This window comes from Aulonocara sp. 'chitande type north' Nkhata Bay, linkage group LG11, assembly GCF_057382095.1.
Source record: "Aulonocara sp. 'chitande type north' Nkhata Bay isolate Kocher_YH1m ecotype deep benthic linkage group LG11, A_spYH_male_GT1.1, whole genome shotgun sequence".
In the NCBI taxonomy this organism is placed as follows: Eukaryota; Metazoa; Chordata; class Actinopteri; order Cichliformes; family Cichlidae; genus Aulonocara; species Aulonocara sp. 'chitande type north' Nkhata Bay.
This window is the reverse complement of record NC_141354.1, coordinates 28,689,941-28,711,034: the sequence shown is the minus strand read 5'-3', so window position 1 is coordinate 28,711,034 and position 21,094 is coordinate 28,689,941. Positions and strand designations below refer to the sequence as shown.

Genomic DNA, 21,094 nt, shown 5'->3' with positions numbered 1-21,094 from the left:
CAGCTTTGGGGAGGGCAAAGAAAGTCACAAGTCAGTAGAAGACATTAAGCTGTGCGTATAGGTGGCACTTCAAACTATTATTTTGAATCTGTTCCACCAGACACATACACTGCTAACTAGACAGTTCATTATAAAGCTTCATCATCAAATGTTGATTTTAGTCAAAGAAGAGGTGTGTTTGGTCACCTTTTAGCCGTTCCCTTTAGCATCACCACAGTGCACAGGTGTCGAACTCCAGGCCTCGAGGGCCGGTGCAGGTTTTAGATGTGTCCTTGATCCAATACACACTACTCTTTTAATCCCAGTCTTCAGCTTCAGCTCTGCCACTTCCAGCTTCAGCTCTGCCACTTCCAGCTCCACCTGCTGCCTTTTCTGCCAGTGTCACCATGTCCAAACCATACATCAGGGGTGGGCAACTCCAGGCCTTGAGGGTCGGTATCCTGCAGGTTTTAGATCTCACCCTGGGTCAACACACCTGAATCACATGATTAGTTCATTAGCAGGCCTCTGGAGAACTTCAGGACATGTTGAGGAGGTCATTTAGCCATGGTAATCAGCTGTGTTGGATCAAGGACATATCTAAAACCTGCAGGACACTGGCCCTCGAGGCCTGGAGTTGCCCACCCCTGCCCTACATTATAGGTCTCACTACCAACTTGTAAAACTTTTACTCTTATGTTTGAACAAATATTTCAGAGTGAAATACTGTAATTAAATCTACTGGTTTATCCAAACGGCTATCATTTGGCTAAGATCTTGAGCATAAATAATTTACTCCTAACACATTAAGAGATTAGCTGTCTTAACTCCATCGAGCCCCGTCTTTACATAATTAGGGGAGGCAGGTGAGCAGTTGCTGCAGCCAGTCCTCACAGAGTAACCTTTACAAAGTTTGTTTCCACATACTGTGATTTCTTTTGTGTGTCTTTAGGTATCTGGATAAAGAGCAGCTGGGCTCAGGTGCAGAGGGAGGGAAACCAGCTCAGTCTAACCTACATTGTTCCTCAGCTGGGGTATTGGGTGGCCGCCATGTCGTCTCTACACACCGGTAAGAAAATCCATAGACACAAATTAAATTTACTTCGCAAAACACATATTTTTGTTCTGTCATTTATGTGGTTTACTTGACTGCAGACTTCCACCAAAAAGCTTTTTCTCTGGTGCTTCAACACATGTCTTTGTAACAGGTCCAATGGTTGCAAAGGACATCAGCACGTACCACACTGTGTTTCTGTTGGCCATACTGGGAGGCATGGCTCTCATCCTGCTCTGTCTGCTCTGCCTCCTGCTGTACTACTGCAGGTGTGTGAAACACTTTGCCTTTACACAGACTATAGCAGGAGTTTCCAGATTAGTATCTAAATTAGTGAAGATGATGTCAGTCTGTAGCTAGAACATGTGTACTGCTGCTTGGGATTTATTTCTCCGTTATTGTTCCAAAATTTACCTTAGCAGGCCGACAGGACAGCTTGGGCTTATCTCCTCTCAAGAGCTGGGGTGTTTGTATGCCACATTTAACTGAACATTAACAATACATTCCTTTTTTATTGAATCCAGCACCATCTGTCATCCTTCTGTCTGCCTAGGTTTACACGTTTATTATTTCTTCAGTTGTGATAACAGTACCAGAAAACAAAGCCCTGTACTAATAAAAGTTCTCCAGAGTAAGTCACATGGCAGTAATATAGTTTTTATGTTGATCAAATGTAAACAATCTGGACCCGGGCAGCTGCGCTACACAGTAAATATAAAACCCTCACAAATGCTCTTGTCCAGTCTCAACTTGTTCCAACAAAAAGTCAGGGATGTATTTTTCACCATTAGAAACATTTGTGTGTAATTATTCCGATTTTAAAGATTAAACGTGCTCTTTGTCTGTGTTCACCCAGACGTCGATGTTTAAAGCCACGAGGGTCTCACCGCAAGCTCACGCTGTCCTCTGGACTGGACAGCAGTAAGAGGGACCAAGCCACGTCCATGTCTCACCTTAACCTCATCAGCAATGAGGTGTGTTTGCTCAGTGATCAGATGGCACAGTTTAAGGAGTTTGCACATTAATGACTGTTTAAAGGTGTTGGAAATAGAAAACACCAAAGTCGTTTAGAGAACATCCAAAATATTGAATATTTAGTAAAGGACGTATTGCATAGCCAGGCTTTCTTTGCATTTGCTGTCTTTGTACACCCAGGCTTTCTACTTCAGGATCAGGCTGCGCTACATTAAAACAGGGTGTCTGATACATTATTTCACTCTTATTCTGCACAAAAAGACTGATTGTGTGTAGCCTACCTCAGCTGGACACATTAATTATTTATTTATTTAATGTATTAGGAAAAATCTGCTAAAATTACTCTTTAGTTAATTAGTAAATATATTTATTTCACCACTCTGTTAACTCTGGTTATTTCTAATGTGAAATAGCTGCAAGTTAGAGCGCCAAACCTTAAACTGATTCTGTCTAATAGCCTTATAAAATGAGGAAATTGCATTACATTAATCATGACATTACATCATATTAGGTTAACATGCGCTGTTTCCTCGGGATAAATAACCTACAAATAAGCGTCTGGACTTCTCAGTCATGACCTGGATGACTGAGAACCTTCACAGACAACCTACAAATAACTTGTATTCTGTTACCTGTAGTTCAGCAGTGTTAAACTAACTATTATACCTTCATTAATTACTGTGGGAATGCGTGACTCAACAGTTTTCATATATACAGTGGTGTATAAAGTGTTTGCCCCCTGCATATTTGCCAGTGTTTCAGATCATCACACAATTTTTTTAGAATTAGACAAAGAGAACCCGAGTAAAATGCAGTTTTTAAATGATGATTTCATTGATTAAGGCAGAAAATTTATCCAAACCTGTCTGGTCCTGCGTGAAAAAGTAATTGTCCTTGTAGTTAAATCATAAATCCACTGTGATTTTGAAAGCTGAGTTGAGTTTCAATAAAAAGCCTGATTACTGTCAGACCTGTTAAATTAAGAAATCGCTCAGATAGAACCTGACAAAGTGAAGCGGGCTAAACGATTTCAAAATGTAACACATTACGGTACGATTTAAAGAAACCGATGAGAAACAACACTGACACTGGCCCAACTAGTTATTAGGTTTTGGGGGCAATCACTTCTTGGACTTTTTTCCCCACTTCATAATCAACTCCTTCACTTAGAAACTGCATTTTGTGTTTACTTGTGTCATCTTTGTCTAATATTTAAATTTGTTTGATGATCTGAAACATTTAAGTGTGCCAAACACAAAAAAGGGAAATCAGGGAGGGGGTAAACACTTTTTCACACCTCTATAGAACATAGAATCTACATCAGTTTATCATTTTTACAGCTTGTCGATGGAGGGAAAGGCAGTAATATGTGGCCCATGAAAAAGAGGGGGGAAAAGACCTTGGTACCTGGTTCAGCACATGTTGCTATGGGGATTTAGATGGGTAAAAACTGAAAGCTCTGGCTTTAGGCTCAATATACCTGACTTGCTCATAGCTTGCCCCTAGGAAGGAAAACGTGTATCGATGCTAACCTGTGCTCCTTAAGTGCACTGCATGGTTGTTTGTTGGTCCTGTGCAGAGCTTTGCTGTGGAGATCATTGTGCTGTAGCTGCGTTTGTGTGGTTGGTCCTTTAACTTGGCCCCTGGAGCAGAGAAGACAGGAGTCATAATAACAAAGAACTTCTTTGTAATAAAGTGAACCTGAGTGTTTCAAAATGTTAAAAATTGTCAGCTGCAGCCATGTTTATGCTTTTCCCCTCATTTTGATTTTTCAACCAATCAAAAGGCTGTTTTTATGGATAACAACACACCTCCTTCACCCTTCTTAACACAAAAGAACACCAAGATGGGACCAAACACATGAATTACTCACACTATAGCACTCTACGTGTTTGAAATTAAACTACAGTGTTTGTTATGGTTTGCTTCATGTGATGGTATTTAAAAACATTCTCACACCTGAATTTTGTTGTTGCCTTCAGGTGCAGCTGGAGCTTGTTTCCACGGGGACTGAGCCTGACATGACCACTCCGATGCTCAAGCCTTCCTCATATGAGCACCGAGACAATCAACGTCAACACAGCCTTATCCATCAAAACAAACACAGCCGCTCCTCTCTCGGCAACAACAGCCACCACGGATCATCTCTGGGCAATCTGACGCCTCGCAGCCGAGACTACCGACAGTCTGTAGAGACGTTTCAACTGAGGGCTGCTCTATCATCGGGGACAGAGAGGGGCTACCGTCAATCATACACCTCCTTCTGTTCATCTAGCAACCAGATTTCAGATGCGTTGTCATCCACTAATCATGGTCAAGTGTCAGCTACACAGCTTAGCAGTGTTGGGATTATTGATTGCATCTCCCCTTCATCTCCTCCGCACTCCCCCAGCAGAGGGGAGGGAGGTGAGTGCAGGGCTGCTGACCACCTTCTGTCCCGGTCTGTGGACCACCTGGAGCGGCCCAGTCCCCAGTTGCTCTCCCGGCCAGGCCAGCTGCTCTGCTGCGGCTCTGTAGATCTGCTGAGTGGAGGGGAAGGCTACTCAAGAGTGCGACCCACACTTGTAATCCCAGCACACTACATGCGGCTGCCTGGGGAGCACCCTCTGTCTGGTCAGGCGCTCCTGCTGCAGACTGACCAGCAGAGTGACTTAGAGACCATCCAGGCTGAGCTCAATGCCTCACATTCCCAGCAGCCCCTGGGGCAAACCCCCACTGACTGCGACCCAGGTCCAAAAAAGCAGGGTAAAGGCGAGGGTATCTCAGGCCTGTCAGAGTCTCTGTCTATTCCAGGAGCTCTCGGGGAGTCGGGTCTTGTGGAAATAAACAGCGAGGACACCTTGCTGGCTGAAAAGACTTTAATGGAGCTGAGAGGAGGGAAGCCTCTGCCTCACCCACGAGCCTGGTTTGTCTCCCTGGATGGACGCTCCAATGCTCACATTCGCCACTCCTACATCGATCTCCAGCGGGCAGGGTGCCACAACAACAACAACAGCACACCTAGTGCAGGAGGTCAGCAAGGTAGCAGCCGTCAAGGGAGGCATGGCAGTTGTAACGATGCCAGTCTGGACTCGGGTGTGGACCTGAACGAGCCGAGAGCGGGGCGCAGGGGGAGAGATGCTGAGCAGGAGGAAAGGGGGATTGAGAAAGACAGATCAAAGGGGGCGACGCCAGCCTCGGCCTACACTCAGCTGGTGTTTGTGGATGATCTGAATGTGGGAGGCTGTGAGGAGGAGAAGTGCACCCACAAGGGCAGCAAATCTGGACCTGTCTTGTCAGACAAAGGAGAGAGTAACAGAGTGGATCAGGGGCAGGGGGATGCAGTGGGTAAAACAGCTGAGGGAGTACAAATACAGGAGGAGCCACCCTCACTTTCCTCTGCATCCCCTACTTCTCCTCCGCCCCTGCCAACTCCAGAGGGAGTGACTTTCAGGACTGATCACGCGCTGCTGTCAGTGTCTCCGGATGAGGACGCAGCACACGATGATGCAGAAGAGGAGAAGAAAAGCCCCTGGCAAAGGAGGGAGGAGCGACCCCTGCTGGCCTTCAACCTCAAATGATTCACAGATGACAAAGGAAAGATTCACATTTTTCAAGTCTGTTTGAAGTAGAATGCCAGTTTAAGGCTTTTTTTAAGTTGCCATGCTGTTTAAAAAAAAAAAAAATCAGCGTTAATTAAACAATCTCTTTCCCCTTCTGGGAAAAATTTATCAAAGTTAACAAGATGTTGAGCAAAGTTAAGTAAGGTTTAATCATAAAATCTCAGTGAAAACTGATCTTCAAGTTGAAATGAGAAGCACGCTAAATATTTAACATTTCAGACATGGGAGAGAGTCTCAGTATGCGTGCCATAAAGCAACGATAAAAAAGCATAACCACACTGCACAGCATTGCCGCTAAAAACTGGATTTGTGTGTTGCCAAGAGAGCTGTACCCCACCCCTCCAACTCATGCTCAAAGAATGAGGTGTCCTGATCCAAGCAGAAGTGGTGTTGTTGAGGTTAAAGTGTCATCGTGTTCTTATTATTGCTGTTTTGAGCATTTTCTAGTGAGCTAGGCAACTCACAAAGTCACATTAGAGGCATGCTCAGTGGTAATCCTGTCCACTAATGTGGCTGAATGCATCCATTCTGGGGAGTGCAACTGTGATTTATTTCCTCCACTTTTCAATACACTTCACTTTCAGAGGCAGCATCTTTTCAGGCACTATGTGGAGAAGGAAAGGTACTAGGAGGAGGAAAAATGATCAGGAAACACAAGTGCATGTCGGTTCTGCTTTGAAACAGACTTGGAAGAGTGTAAATCTGCCCGTTAACCACAACTCCTCCTCTGCTCAGACCACAACATGAAGGATATATGTGTTTAAATTGAAGCCGTTTGTTCTTAATATAGCACTGAATCAATACTTTAGCACTGGGAGCCCATCTGGTTGAGAAATGAACACTTCTGCTGGACTCTTAATGACCACTGTTGTACTTCACTTTTCATGAAACACTACATAAACAGACCACTCGTCAGGCGTGGCGAACACATTGCCTGAGGGGAGACATAAAGACGCTGGAGGCACGAAATTAGGATATTTTATGCACAACAAATATATGCCTTTTTAATAAATAGCCTTGCAAGCATAAATGAACTGTAGTAGAAGCAGTCGATGGGTGGTTCATGGAAAATCCGAGACTACAAAAAACTTTCTTTCTTGAGCCATATTGTCCTCAGTCCATTAGCTTAATCTAGTAACATGCAGCAACACTCGTTTGAAGGTTATAACCCCGGTTTGTTCACACTGACTGATGTCTGAGATTATGAAACATCTGTGCAAAACGGGGCAGCCGTGTTCGAGGGATTTACTTTGAACGGTTGGTGGTATGTTGCTAGAGTTTAATCTAGCCCATCAGAAGGCTTTGTGGGAGATAAGGTTTCTGGACTGAGGAGGTTTAACCACTATCTGCTCTGTAGCATAATCAGATAATGTGACACACCGCTATGCTGGTGGGTAAGGATGTAATACCACTTCAAAGCCACCCAAATTAGTTGTGAGGGATATTGGTATGAAGGGTTTTGTAACTGTTGAACCACTGACTGGTGTATTTTTTATGTTTTGCTTTGAAGGCTATGCATAACTTTTATATGGCTGCTTGATGCCTTTTTTTTTTGTAATTTTAATCATAATTTTAATTGCCAAACATGAAGTATTTTATCTGAGAATAGGCTATTTTTTTTTCTTTCTTTTAAATATGTTAAGGGCTTTTCCTCCGTACCCACCTTAACGTTCAAGCTATAAAAGCAAACGCTCGATAACCTTTCACCTGAAATGCAAACTGTATTTGCTTGCTGTGTTTCACCTCCATTTGAACCACTCACCCACGATCCAAGTGCCTTTGAATAGCCTGACTCTACAGCAACTGATTACCTTATTTATTTCTCACCTCCTTTTGCCTTCGTCCGCCCTCCCCCTCCTTCCTACCTCAGCCCTTACTTTCTCTCCTGCTTGTGAAAGAAAGCATGCAGTAAACTTTCCTCAGCACTAGCGTATAACAAGCTACACTGCAGACATCTCAGAAAATGTCTACCAGCTGCTGCAATCGTAAAATCCTCTACAGTAATCAGCAAGAGTTCAGTCTCCCTCAGAGTAAGCAGTTAAAGATGTTTTGTTTTTTATGTGTGTGCGTGCGTGCATGTGTGTGTGTGTGTGTGGCACTGGATATGTGAAACTACACTGCAGGTCGTTTCAGTGCATTTTCTTATTTTTGTGTTTTGTGGGTGAACGTTTGTCTGAAATGTGTTTTGCAGTGGCGGCTGAGGTGATGCTGACTGATCAACATGCATCCAGTCAAGGTTCACATAGACAAAGCAGCCATATTACAGAGTGTGTATAGTCTTTCCTTACCTCTGCCTTATCAAAATAATGTGTGTCTTTGTGTTATGAATGGCCTTTTCTCTTTTAGTTTCCCACACAGCAATCTCCCCTTTTAGGGTGGATGAGCAATACAGTATCTTTGAGTGTGTAAATCAGATGCTTGCATTATATTTGAAGCCTGTTATTCTGAATAAACAGCCAAACTGGAATTAACTGAGTGTGCATCTGTTTGCAAAATTAAACCTCTATATCTCTTTATACGCTAATCCAGATAGTAGTTAAAATGTATTCATATGGGCCACTTTATTGGGTACACCTTGCTAGAATCAGCTGGGAGCCCTTTTTGCTTTCAGGTGGCTGCATATCCATGATGGGAATCTCCGGTTACACCATTGTTTGACGATATGATCTTTGTATTAAGGTGCACAACGGCTTCCAAGAAGATGTCCCGCACACCTTTACACTACCAGCCTGAACCGTAGAATCAGGATGGCTCGATGCTTTTGTGGTGTTTACTCCAAATTACGTCATTACCATCTATGTTGCAGCAGAAATCAAGACTCACTAGGCAACGTCTCCCAATCTTCTGTTGTCCAGTGTTGGACTGTATACTCACTTTTTTTGTTTTTAGCTGACTGTGTGGTCTTCTGCTTCTGTGCTTCTGCATATCTTGGTCATAACGAGTGGTTATTTGAGTTGCTATCAACTCAAAGCAATCTGGCTATGACCTCTGGCCTCTTCATCCAGAAAGCTGCCGCTCACTCGACCATTCTCTGTAAACTCTATAGAGATGGTTGTGTGGAGAAAAATCCCAGAAAATTGCCAGTTTTTTTTAAAGAAACTGTTAAATTGACCTGTCTAGACCAGCCTGTTTACACACAGGGTGGTTCCCGGTGTCAGATTCACTTAAATCACTTTTCTTCTCTATTCTGATGTTCGGCTTGAACTTCAGCAGGTCATCTTGATCATGCTTGCATTCCTAATTGCACCAAACCGCTGCCATTAGATATTTGCATTACAGAGTAGGTGTACCTAACAAAATCGCCGTTGAGCGTAAATTAATGTCCTTTCTGAGGGTAATTTTCACCATTTTTTTTAAAACAAATTTATTTGTAGTACTTATCATTATAAAGCTTGAGAACATACAATGGTAAAAACATTTCTCATCTTTATTTTCAGATAGGTCAGATATCTACAAAAACATATCAGTTATACCTCCATGGTCCTGACTACAGCCTTCCATAAGGACACCAACACTCCCAGACTCACTGAGGATGGTTTTTATTAACGGATTAATTAGATTAACTTAAGTAACTGATCGGGATCTGTGTGTTTTTATATGTATTTGATATAAGAAAACTGAATAATCCTAAATGATATCAAATCCCCGAAGTTGCTGTCTAAAACATGCCTTATGCAGCGCAGAGTTGTTATATTTTTGTACATTTAAACAGGTATTTTTATTTAATTGTAACCTTTAGGCTTTTTGTTTCTTCTGCTACATCATCAATTCTTTTCCAGGATGGTTTTGTTTACCTAATTTAAATGTGTTTAAAAATGTTGAAGTAGCAAAAAGTGCTACTTTTCACGTGTTTTTCTCATTGATAGTATGAATTTAGAACACACTTGCTGATAGTCCAGCAGATATCCCAGTATCTAGTTTTAAAAAACTGACAATTTATTTTTACTTTGTATTTTCTTATTTAAAAAAATAATTTTAGATTTTTGTCTTTTTTTTTATTACCTGTAATTTGTAATATGTATTTATTTTCCCTCTCAGTATCAGAAACAAGTGTCTAAAGTGTCTATAACATTTAAATGGCTATATGTTTGAAATAAGGTAAAAGTCTAGTTTGGGTACCACTTGGCTTCATGTTAAAGGCAGCAGCTCAGGTCTGAGTTCCCGCCTTTGGCCTCTAGGCGGCGCGATTTCCTTCGACATTTTCTTTGTTTTTTCCATCTCTCGCCCGCTCCCCGTTAGCTCTGTTAAACGGTGGCTGACTATATTTTTAAAACATTTTTATGATGGCGGAGGACAGTGAATCCGCAGCCAGTCAGCAGAGCCTGGAGCTGGACGACCAGGACACCTGCGGGATAGACGGAGACAACGAGGAGGAGAATGAGCATATGCAAGGGTGAGGGGTGGCCTGTCCAGTCGGCTCGGGGAAACGCAGTAATGATATTCCAGACAGCCTGCTTGTGAGCGGCTAAGGCAGTGAGCCTGCTAGTATTAGCAGACAGCAAACACAGGCCGTCTTGAACTGTTTATAACGTTGTGACCTCTTTAAAGCTCTCCGACTGAATGACATGGCGGGCAACCATTAAGACAAACCGCTAGCTAGCTAACGTTAAGTAGCTGAGCTGTCATTCGTTGCTATGGTAGCTAACGTTAGCTCTGTGTGCGGGTCTAGCCAGCATCCATCCTCATCGTTTGTTTTCATGTCTGTAGCAGTCCAGGGGGAGAGCTGGGGGCCAAGAGGAAGAAGAAGAAGCAGAAGAGGAAGAAAGAGAAGCCAAGCTCGGGGGGAGCCAAGTCTGACTCTGCCTCGGACTCTCAGGAGATCAAGGTGTGATGGTGATGATGACCCAGTGAAAAGAGTGCACACACCCTTTTTTAGGGCAGGGGATACAATACAAAACAAGGTTCTTTTAATATCCTGAAAATAAAAGAGGAGGGGTAAGAAAAGGGAAAGCAACAACCCAGAATTCAGCTTGTTTGCCGTCAATGTGTCATGGTCAGTAAGGTTTTTCCAGCCTTGGCATGCTCCCTGTTTGTATTCTGTAATGAGGTTCTAGAATGAGGTAGTTTATTTTGCTAAAAGGATATATCACAAACTTTTAGCCAGCTGTGAGATTTCTACATACTGCATGCTGCTTTAGAAAAATAAACAATAACTACATCCAGACTGATGTTCTGATCGGATGAAGAAAGCAAATCAAGCTTAACCAAATGATTTAATGACAGGGACTGTCATATTTGGGTTTTTGCATTTATAATTTAAAGATCATTGACTTCATCAATCATTTATACAGTGACATGATTAATCCGGTTTCTCTTGCTCAGTGGGAGTATAGTGTGTAGGAAAAGACCTGTGTAAACATGACTATAAGACTGTTTATTTGCATGCACTCTGATGTTGCCTCTCGTCTACATTTAGATTATTTAAAGCATCCAGTGTTTGGTTGAGTGATACAGACATTAAGTAATCTGTGTATGTGTGCCCGCTTTAAATCAGAACCCTGGGCTGCCCATCCAGAAGCTGCAGGACATCCAAAGAGCTATGGAGCTGCTTTCCTGCCAGGGTCCAGCAAAGAGTATAGATGAGGCAGCCAAGCACAAGTACCAGTTCTGGGATACTCAGCCTGTCCCAAAATTAAGTAAGTACTTAGTTAAATTCATTTAAATGAACTGCACTCCTGTTTAAATTGGTATTATTTCCTCTGTCAACAGAAATTATTTTTCTTTCTGCACCAGCGCCATCTGCTGGTTTTATCTCCTCAGTCTGCTGATTTAGGCCAGTATCTTAGAAACATGTCAGCTGCAATGTACAGTAGGGGTCCATGCATTCCCACTGGGCATGCTCAGCAGCATTAGATCAAGCTGTTTCCATAACAGCCATGACCCAACGAGTCAGGCCTTTGTGCAGCCACAGGCTGTGGGGGTCGACGCAGGACAAACAGCAGCAGATTTATATAAAGTCTGATGCCATCAGCGGTTTTGTGCATTGCTCACAGTTTAAGGACATGGAGTTTTATGAGGTCCCGTGGAAGTGTGGTGATTGGAAAACAGTTGCAAACCTTTGACAAAAGGCTGTGCTATTTTTGTAGATGAAGTTGTGACGAGTCACGGGCCAATTGAGGCTGACAAAGAGAACATCAGACAGGAGCCATATTCTTTACCTCAAGGCTTTATGTGGGACACTTTGGATCTCAGTAATGCAGATGTTGTAAGTGCAGTCTTTGTTCAAAATACACCAATGAGATTAATCAGATTAATCAAAACAGAATGATTTATTGTCACGCTCTTTTGCAGCTGAAGGAATTGTACACGTTGTTAAATGAAAATTATGTGGAGGATGATGATAACATGTTCAGATTTGATTATTCTCCAAACTTTCTTAAATGGTAAGCTTCTTCATGTTTATCACATGATGCAGTACAGTAGCTTTAAATGTATGCGGTTATAATAAAAAGATTTTTTCCCCTCTCAGGGCTTTACGTCCACCTGGCTGGTTACCACAGTGGCATTGCGGAGTGAGAGTGTCTTCAAATAAGAAGCTCGTTGGCTTCATCAGTGCCATCCCTGCAGATATACGAGTCTATGATACGTGAGTGTTCATTACTTATTGTATGCATTTGAGAACAGCAGTGATGGGGAAAGTGTTTTACTCATTCAATCCATCCTTTTGTTTCTTTTCTTTTCTCGCTTGTGGCTCCAGGCTGAAGAGGATGGTAGAAATCAACTTCCTGTGTGTTCATAAGAAGCTGCGTTCAAAGCGCGTTGCTCCTGTGCTCATCAGAGAGATAACAAGGAGAGTGAACTTAGAAGGAATATTTCAGGCCGTATACACCGCTGGAGTTGTGCTGCCTAAACCCGTGTCTACATGCAGGTATGTTATTCACTAGTCACACATGTTAAAATATATAAAACAAGGCACTCTCTTTTCATATAAAATTAAAATACCTTTATACTCATGGCATGGTCATATTTAACTTAAAGCTCTGATGGGAGAAAATTGAGTCTACTCTGAATCTTTTCCACCAGTAAAACTCCACCAGTACTTTACTGGTCAAGTTTTCCACTCTTAACCATAGGTTTGCTATTGGTGGAACAACACTAGAAAGATTCAGCCATTCAGTGCCATGAGAATATAAGCATTTTAATTTTTTAATGAAACAGAGTGCCCTGGTGTTTGTTTGTTTTTTGATATGTTAGCTTATACGTATCTCTTCTAAAGAGCACATCTAGTGGAAGTGTTTTGAATTCAGGAAGCACTCCTTTTTTCTTTTTAATCTTGGTCTCCTGTTTTGTTTTTTTGGGTATTTTTTATCCCCAGGTACTGGCACCGCTCTTTGAACCCTAGAAAGCTTGTGGAAGTTAAATTTTCCCATCTGAGCAGAAACATGACCCTGCAAAGAACCATGAAACTCTACAGACTACCAGATGTAAACACTTACACTCATAAGTCCTGCATCTCGCTGTTCCTCTTGATAGCAGGAACTCTTAGAGATTTTCATTTTGCTCTCTCCACCCTGTGCAGAGCACCAAGACTCCAGGTCTGCGGCCGATGGAAAGGCGCGACGTCGGTCAGGTTACTGAACTGCTACAGAGATACTTGAGACGTTTCCAACTTGCTCCTTCTATGGGAGAGGAGGAGGTGGCTCACTGGTTCTTACCACAGGACAACATAATTGACACATATGTAGTAGAGGTGTGTGGATTCAGATTTGCAGCCTGATGTTGATGGCTCTTCTGCACTTAAAGTGACATTGTTCTTGTTTTTATTTCCCTCAGGGTGCTGGTGGCATTCTCACAGATTTCACTAGTTTCTACACTTTGCCCTCGACTGTGATGCATCACCCTCTCCATAGGAGCCTGAAGGCTGCTTACTCTTTTTACAACATTCATACACAAACCCCGCTACTGGACTTAATGAATGATGCACTGATCCTGGCCAAACTGGTAATCTTACTTTCTGCTTTTAAACACTTGCCAGTACCAAAGACAACAGCTGATGAGATCAGTGACATAAACATAAACAGCAACAAGAAGACGCACGTGTGAGGAGGAAAAAATGGCACAATACAGACCAGACTGATTATATAGATGGATAGATATTTTATTTTATGAATACCAAGATGGTTTATGTACTTTTTTTTTTCTTTTTCTTTTTTAACGCAAAGCCTTATAAATCATTGGGAGTCAGTGATGTTTGGTTAGATAGATGAGGAGTGAGAGTATGATCCAACATTTTACTTGTGCAGTAGAGGATAAAAGTGAGAGAGACTGACCCGGTCTGATCTTTATTTATTTGAGGCCAGAGCAGGGCTCTGTGCTGAGAACCAAGTTCCATGGTAGTTTTCTATTATCTCAAGTCACTTCCTCTAACATCAGCACTCAAGTTGATTCAGAGTTTCTGGATCTAGATACAAGGACATCTGACCAGTCAAACTTTTTATTGTACCGGAAGCTGAGTGTCTGATTTTACAAATGAAGAGTAAACTGTAATATTAGAAAATATGAAGAGGCTACACACAATAGAGAATGCAGGTGACACAGCTTCTGCAGAAAAGTCAGGGGTGTGAGAGGAAAAACAAAGTTTAGCCTATTTTGATGGCAGAAAGAAAAGCTGACAAAAATGCCAGTTGTGTGAGTTAACAGACTTACTAATATCACAACTTTACCATTAAGAAACACGAGAATCTGATGGGTTATAATCAAGTAGTCCAGTGTTCAGATTTGCATATCGTGGTCTTGTTTTTTGTTTTGCTTTATTTTGTTTTGTTTTTTTTCAGCTGCACCCTCCATGGTGTTGAATAGTCTAAGAGCATGTAAAGAACAAACACAAAAACAAAATTCAAATGTAGACTTAGGCTACCTGCGACTGATATGAAGTCAAGTAGAAATGGGTGTCCAGATTATATTCATGATATTATTGATTAAAAAAACTCAAGAAATAAAATTGAACGAAATAAACTGTATTTATTACTAATAAAATGAATGGTGAAGCTATTTTCACAAGACTTGATCAGTCAGTAGGCAATATAACTGGAATATAACTCAGGTTAGGTTTGCAGCACAAGTTACTATGGCGATGTACCCCGAGAAGAAGTGAACCACTTTCATAGTGCAGAAAACTCAGGGGTAACCCCCAAGGTTACTGGGATAAGCTAAAATCCTGCTGCTTCGTAGTACGGGCCTGGTGTCAACCAGCTGGCAAGGCTACTCTGAGCTCTGCATACAAACGCAAACTGAGAGCAGGGTTTCCCCAGATACTTTTGATAATTTTCTTGCTGCTGTGTTAGTTATCATGGTGTTTGTTCTTTGTGTTTAACAGAAAGGTTTTGATGTGTTCAATGCCTTGGACCTAATGGAGAATAAGGTGTTTCTGGAGAAGCTCAAGTTTGGGATAGGAGATGGAAATCTGCAGTATTACCTCTACAACTGGAAATGTCCCCCTATGGACCCTGATAAGGTCAGTCTCAGGTGGTAATCACACACCAACTATTGGTCAGCATCCTGTGATAAGACTCCATGACAATTAGTGGAAAAAGTGGAAATAGTCTTTGGTTCAGATCTCAGTAGAGCTGCTTCTTGTGCCTGATTGTGCAAGCTTCACAGTCAAATAAGTCTATAGCTTTGAAGCAAATCCACAGAGGCCTGATAAGGAGAAATCCTCTGACATGATTGAGTATGCCTTAGATCATGGAAGCCTAGTTTTGATTGGGAAAAAACACAGGACTTTTGGAACAATGTCCTTTTGACAAATTAGACCAAAGTGGAGTTTATCAGTGCAAACACCTCATACCAGCAGTCAAGCACGGAGGTAGAGGGTGATGATTTGCAATTGCTTTGCTAGCCTATGATCATAAAAAGTTTGATCTGTGTGTTTCAGGTTGGCCTGGTCCTTCAGTAGCAGCTCTCTTCACGGCAGCTGCATAAACTCGGGAGGCTCTCAGCGATCTCTGGAAATACCTTACCTGGACACGCAGGTGGCCCGAGCTAGACAATGAGAACTGCGACAGTAAATCCAACCTAGCGCCCGAGTGGAGCTTTCACTCGGCACTTGTATCATCAAAAACATTCTCAGTTCACCCGGAGGTGAAAACTCTTAAACCATCCAACATCCTGAATGTGAAGTCATGCTATGCCTGAGATACTCATACGACACAACGCTCCTGACATAAGCGCTCACGTTTAAAACACACACACACCGGTCTGACACTCGAGGATGCCTTGACATTGTGTATTCTGTTTTAAGTTCTTCTTCCTCAGTAGACACCAATGGACCGGCACGTCATTTAACTTTACTTACGTGGAACTATGTAAATGATAATCAACTAAGCAAGCAAGACCTGACATAATTAACAACTGTTGTAATTTTATTTATCCTGTCCATACAGTTACTGTTCCCAAACCCCTTTCTTCTCCTCCTTTCTGCTCCTGCTGCACTTATTTTTGCTCCAGTTTCATATCAGTGCGGTCAGTCGAGTGTCTCTGCTGGCTGTTTTGGGCCTCAGTAGAATTAGAAATGCTGATCTTAACTTTTAAAATGACAAACTGCAAACACTGAGAGGGAGGAAAAAAGGATTCATCCCACTGGTGCATTGATATACATGTGCTTTGTTAAAGAGCATATGGTAGTTAATTGTACATTTAAAGGCAGATCATATTTATTTGTGTAGTGTGAGTTTGAGGGGTTTGGGAGGGCTGATCCAAAGTATTCTCCTCATGAGTAGCTTAGAAGTCACCGAGTTTGTTCAAAGTGTTTGGGGGTTTGTTTATTTTTTTTAATGAATGTATTGCAGAGACGAAGCACAATTACTCCGTTCTTAAACATACAAAATAAATGGGTCCTCGTTTCAAATCAGATGGGATTGCCCTAGAATCTGAACAGCCATGTTTTTTTTTATGAAAGACGGGCGCAGTTTTCACCTTATAAAACCGTTTCTAGAGCTGGCGTTTTTTAATACATTAAAACAACATGTTTGGTTGTACACTCTTTGTAGTAACAAACCCAAGCGTAGGGTTGTTTGCATGTCAGTGGTGTGCTGTCCAGTTAGTAAAGCTGTTCAGTTAGAAGTAATAGGAGCTGGTCTGGTCAGTGCATAAGCAGGGCAGTGAGAATGACGCCGGTGAACGTGGGGAAAAACTTCGATTTTATACAAAAAAATTTAAAGTTTCTGTTTAGAGCCAGGTTTAAAAAAAATGAGGTTTATTTACTATGGAAGGACTCTGTTCAGCAGCGGTTAAAGCAAACAGGGCACATCTTCTGTTACTTTGGTCACTGCCACCCACAGCAGTGGATAAACTGCTCTGTGCTTATTAAACAAAGGACTTGTTTAATCACGGGTGCAGTGGCATCAGCTTGAAGTGTCCTCTCCTCCAGATCCGCTTTCATTGACTTCTCTGGGTTTATTTTTTTTAATGATACTGTATTTTGTGTATGTTTCTTTTTTTTCTACATGTGTTGTGCAGCTAAGTGCGTGAAACGGTTGTGATATTTATAACTGTACCTTCTTTTTCTTTTTTTTAATGTCTTACATCATTTCTTTCCTCCTTTTCAGTATTTAAAACAAACATCACTGTCAGATTTGTGATTTAAGAGCTGGATGAGGATCTTTGATAAAACTGTTTTATTTTTTTGTCTGTGGTGGAGCTGCTGGTTAATTTAAATGTTCTAGTTCCTTAATGTTCACGGGGCTCTGCGTAACTTGCAAGGTAAAGAGGCTGCTTTTTATTTTAATGACTTTATTGTTAATATTTGATGTACTTTTCTAATCATCCCTTTATAGATTAGCCAGAAGAGGATAAATATTTGTCCTGTTGGTGCTTCAGGGCTCAAAGATGTTGTTGTTCTTTTTAAAAATCACTTAAAGGTTGAATGACGTTATCTTCTACAAACGTGTTCCTGGCATTAATTTAACTGAGAGTGGGTCGCTGGGTCAAAGCTGTGTGCCTCATGGATGTTGCTGTGTCACAGATGTGTTGCTTGCAGCTGTCTGAATGAACTGTGAGCATGTCTGTTTCGCTGCTGCATTGATTTATAGCATCAATGTTTCTAGCCACGCCCTTTAGCGAGAACTCTGTCAGAAGTACCTGCCTTATTTAAAGGTTGTTTTTTGGTTTTTTTGGTTTTTTTAAGGTTTGGAGGTGGGGTGAGGGAGGGTGTACTTTTGAAATGTCATAAAGCTTTCTCTAACTGAAGAACAATATTTTTATTCGATTCCATTGTAAGCTGTGAAAAAGCTGAAGAACTTGTACCAGCATCATTTAGACATGACCCCATGCAAATAACAATCTGTTTCAACACACGTCGGCTATACCAGCATGGATATTTGATTGAATAAACTCACTTTAAAAAGGAACACGAGTCATGACTCCTTTGTGACGCACTGCAGGAAACACTTTTTCACAGCACATATTTTGAATTTAAGTATTTGTAATTCAGGCACCACAGTGGTTAGCACTATTGCCTCACAGCAAAAAGGTCCTCAGTTCAATTCCACCATCAGGCTGGGATCTTTTCTATTTATTAATACTAATTTTATTAGAAATAAGTAATGGAGCTGATATTTTGTTTGGGATGTGTGGTGTTATGTCTGTGTCTGCAGAGGCAATGTCATTTCCTGCAAAGGATTAATAAAGGATCTTTCTATCGATCTTAATCTTTCCCCTCCAGCCATCGATTTTCTGCTTATCCGGGTCACGGGAGCAGCAGTCTAAGCAGAGGCACTCAGACCTCCCTTCCCAGGAGGGCATCAAGACATTCCAAATTCAACCAAGTGATGTAATCTCCCAGTACCTTTGTCCATCTATAGATATTTACAGCAAACTAAACTTGGAAAATGATCATTAAGTTGGCTCATTTTTGCCTATGAGGTCTAAAACTTCTGCTTACATTTCAACATGAATGTACTACTACTTTCTACTTAGTACCCGAGTAATCCAGCAGAACAGCTCCAAGATGGTGGTGGTGTAAAGGCAGCCCTCTCTATGATATAGAGGAAATATATTTCATTTGAGGGTCAAATATTACAAGCTCCATTTAAAACAAACAGCACTATCAAAATACCAGGAAAAACTTAATTGCCTTTATAAAAAACAATGTGTGCAGACCAGCTTTAATTGTGGACAAATTGAAATTCAAACTTCAGTCAGGTATAAATATACCCAAACGGTATATTTTTTTTTTTCTGTCCACCAAAGTAAATATGATTCAATAGATTTTTGTAATTCCACGAAAAATCACCTTGCCCGGTGGGCCAATGGCCAGTCCAGCTATGGTCATTACGAGGGAAATTTCTTTTGCAGTTTGTCTGAAAAGATGGACTTGCGCTTCGGGATCCTTTAAACATCATCAGGCGCGTTGCTACGCGCTGTCTGTCCTGTCTGTGAGCTCACAAAGCAGCAGTACGGGGATGAATGACGTCACACACATGGATCCGCTGTCGGAATATAGTAAAACCGAGGACGGTTGGTTAGTTGGCTTAGTCCTCCTTTGATCGAATCAAAGGATCAAAGGATCGAAGAGAGCTGACGTCATGGCTGACGTCACGGTCGCTGCCAGAAAAATCTATAAATAGACCCCAGTTTCTTTAACTCGGCATTTCAAGAAACACCTTGTTGTTTTCACAAGCCAGGAATCCTTGGGAAAGAGAACAGTTTAACACTGAAATTATTCAGTTAGCGGTTTTGTTTTGTTTTTTGCGAAACTTTTATAGAAATGTCACAGGAACCGTCCAGCAATTCAGTGTCTCACAGAGAAACGAGAGAGGAAGGACCGTCCAACTCAGGGGAGAGAGGAATAGTCCAGGGCATGGAGCCCAAAAAGAAAATTCGCATAAGCGAGATAGAGGGGGTGCCCGTAAAGATAACACTGCAGATTGGAGCACTTGAGCAAAATGTGCATGAACTTGAGGAAATGCAAGAGTTTCTCCTTGAACAGAACAACACCATTGTTGTTCAGCTGTCCAAGGCTGAAAGCGAGAGAAATGAACTAAAGAAACGGAATGCAGATCTCGAGAAAGCTTTGAAAACTATTCAGTGTCAAGTGGAAGAATTACAGTTTTCAAAAACCAAAAATGCTGCTGAACCTGAGGGACTTGAGACTCCTGTTGCTCAACCACCTCAGGATGAGGTTCAGGGCACTGGTATGTGGCATCGTGGTGCCAAATGCCTACTTAAAGTAGGTTTAGGTCTTGCCACAGCGGCCCTTATTGTTCCTGCAGCTTTCTGGGTCTTCTCAAAGATGTCCACCTGACGTGAATGACCCAGCTGCTCCCTGTGGCATTGTGTTTATAACTGATGCGCACCTGCGGACCACTTATGTGCACCCCAGGTGCGTCCACCTCCCCTGCTTTCCAACCACGGTCCACCAACTACACCAACCTCCGATAACTATGCAGTGCTCTCCTTTAAGTTTTATTTTGCCCCTCACCCCCCAACCAGTCGCAGCAGATGACTGCCCCTTCTTGAACCTGGTTCTGCCTCAGGTTTCTTCCTGTGAAAGGGAGTTTTTCCTGGCCACCGTTGCCCAGTGCTTGTTCATAGGGGATCATTTGATTGTTGGGGTTTATTCTTTAAAATGTCATTTTATTTAAATTATTTCAGGTGAGGGGTTCACTTGATAGGGAGCACAAAAAGCTGCAAATAAAAATTTTAAAAAAAAAAGGTGTATTTAGCTGCAAATCAAAAATAAAAAAAACCCAAATATTAAATTTCCCTACTGCTTCGTTTATTTACTTAAAAGAACAGCTTTAAATTTTGTGTGATAGTGTCATGGCCCTTGGTCAAGTGATCCAGGGTTTATCTTTTGGACTGTGTGAATCTGGTTTAATTTGTGTCCTTTGATTTAATAGTATTCATGGTTCTGTTTCTCGTCTCCCATGTGTCCATGTTGCTTTTGTATGTCGTGTCTCTTTAGCCGCCGCAGCAGTGGGCGGGCACATCCACATCATCCACGTCGCCGCCAACATACGTTGTATGTTTAGACCATTTATATCATTTGACATCCACAGGACATAGAGGTTCGAAAGACACTGAGTCATGCAATACCTTTAATGAGAATACTGTCAGTGAACACTGATGAGCTTCTGCTTCTTTAATGAGCCATAATTCTCATTAAAGAAGCAGGTTGGCTCATAAAGTGCTCTGTAGTTATCTAATGCAACTGCCATTTGTTTCAGGACATAACCACAATCTGTAATCAACACAGGGTTTATTGAACTGTCGGCTGTGCAGACAACATGGCACGCATGAAAAATGGGTAAGGACATTTTGTGAACACTCATAGTTGATGTCTTAATTATGGGAATAGCTACTATGTAATTGATGCTTCCTATTCTATCAGATAAGGTGCACCTTGTGTGGAAGTTAAGTTGGCTCATTTTTGCCTATGAGGTCTAAAACTTCTGCTTACATTTCAACATGAATGTACTACTACTTTCTACTTAGTACCCGAGTAATCCAGCAGAACAGCTCCAAGATGGTGGTGGTGTAAAGG

General features: G+C 41.8%; 2 protein-coding genes across 5 annotated transcripts in view; both read left to right on the top strand.

Annotated features, from left to right (window-relative positions):
* The window catches only part of fam171a1 (family with sequence similarity 171 member A1), a 59,852-nt gene extending 52,529 nt beyond the window's left edge, over positions 1-7,323 (top strand). For all 3 annotated transcript variants that reach the window (XM_086311820.1, XM_086311818.1, XM_086311817.1), the window contains 4 exons: positions 932-1,048; positions 1,188-1,302; positions 1,890-2,007; positions 3,991-7,323. In XM_086311820.1, the coding sequence (XP_086167946.1) occupies positions 932-1,048; positions 1,188-1,302; positions 1,890-2,007; positions 3,991-5,568 (1,928 nt within the window). In that variant the 3' untranslated portion in view covers positions 5,569-7,323. The remainder of the gene's footprint in view (positions 1-931; positions 1,049-1,187; positions 1,303-1,889; positions 2,008-3,990) is intronic.
* Positions 7,324-9,656: 2,333 nt separating this feature from the next.
* nmt2 (N-myristoyltransferase 2) lies at positions 9,657-17,972 on the top strand. Of its 2 annotated transcripts, none has more exons than XM_086311815.1 (12): positions 9,657-10,003; positions 10,321-10,435; positions 11,105-11,246; positions 11,697-11,815; positions 11,902-11,993; positions 12,080-12,196; positions 12,308-12,478; positions 12,926-13,034; positions 13,130-13,300; positions 13,384-13,551; positions 14,927-15,064; positions 15,485-17,972. In XM_086311815.1, exons 1-12 carry the CDS (start codon positions 9,891-9,893, stop codon positions 15,503-15,505), a joined length of 1,476 nt encoding a protein of 491 aa, XP_086167941.1. In that variant the 5' UTR covers positions 9,657-9,890; the 3' UTR covers positions 15,506-17,972. The 2 variants fall into 2 exon arrangements, with proteins under 2 accessions (XP_086167941.1, XP_086167940.1); XM_086311814.1 differs by having other exon boundaries at positions 10,318-10,435.
* Positions 17,973-21,094: the final 3,122 nt, after the last annotated feature.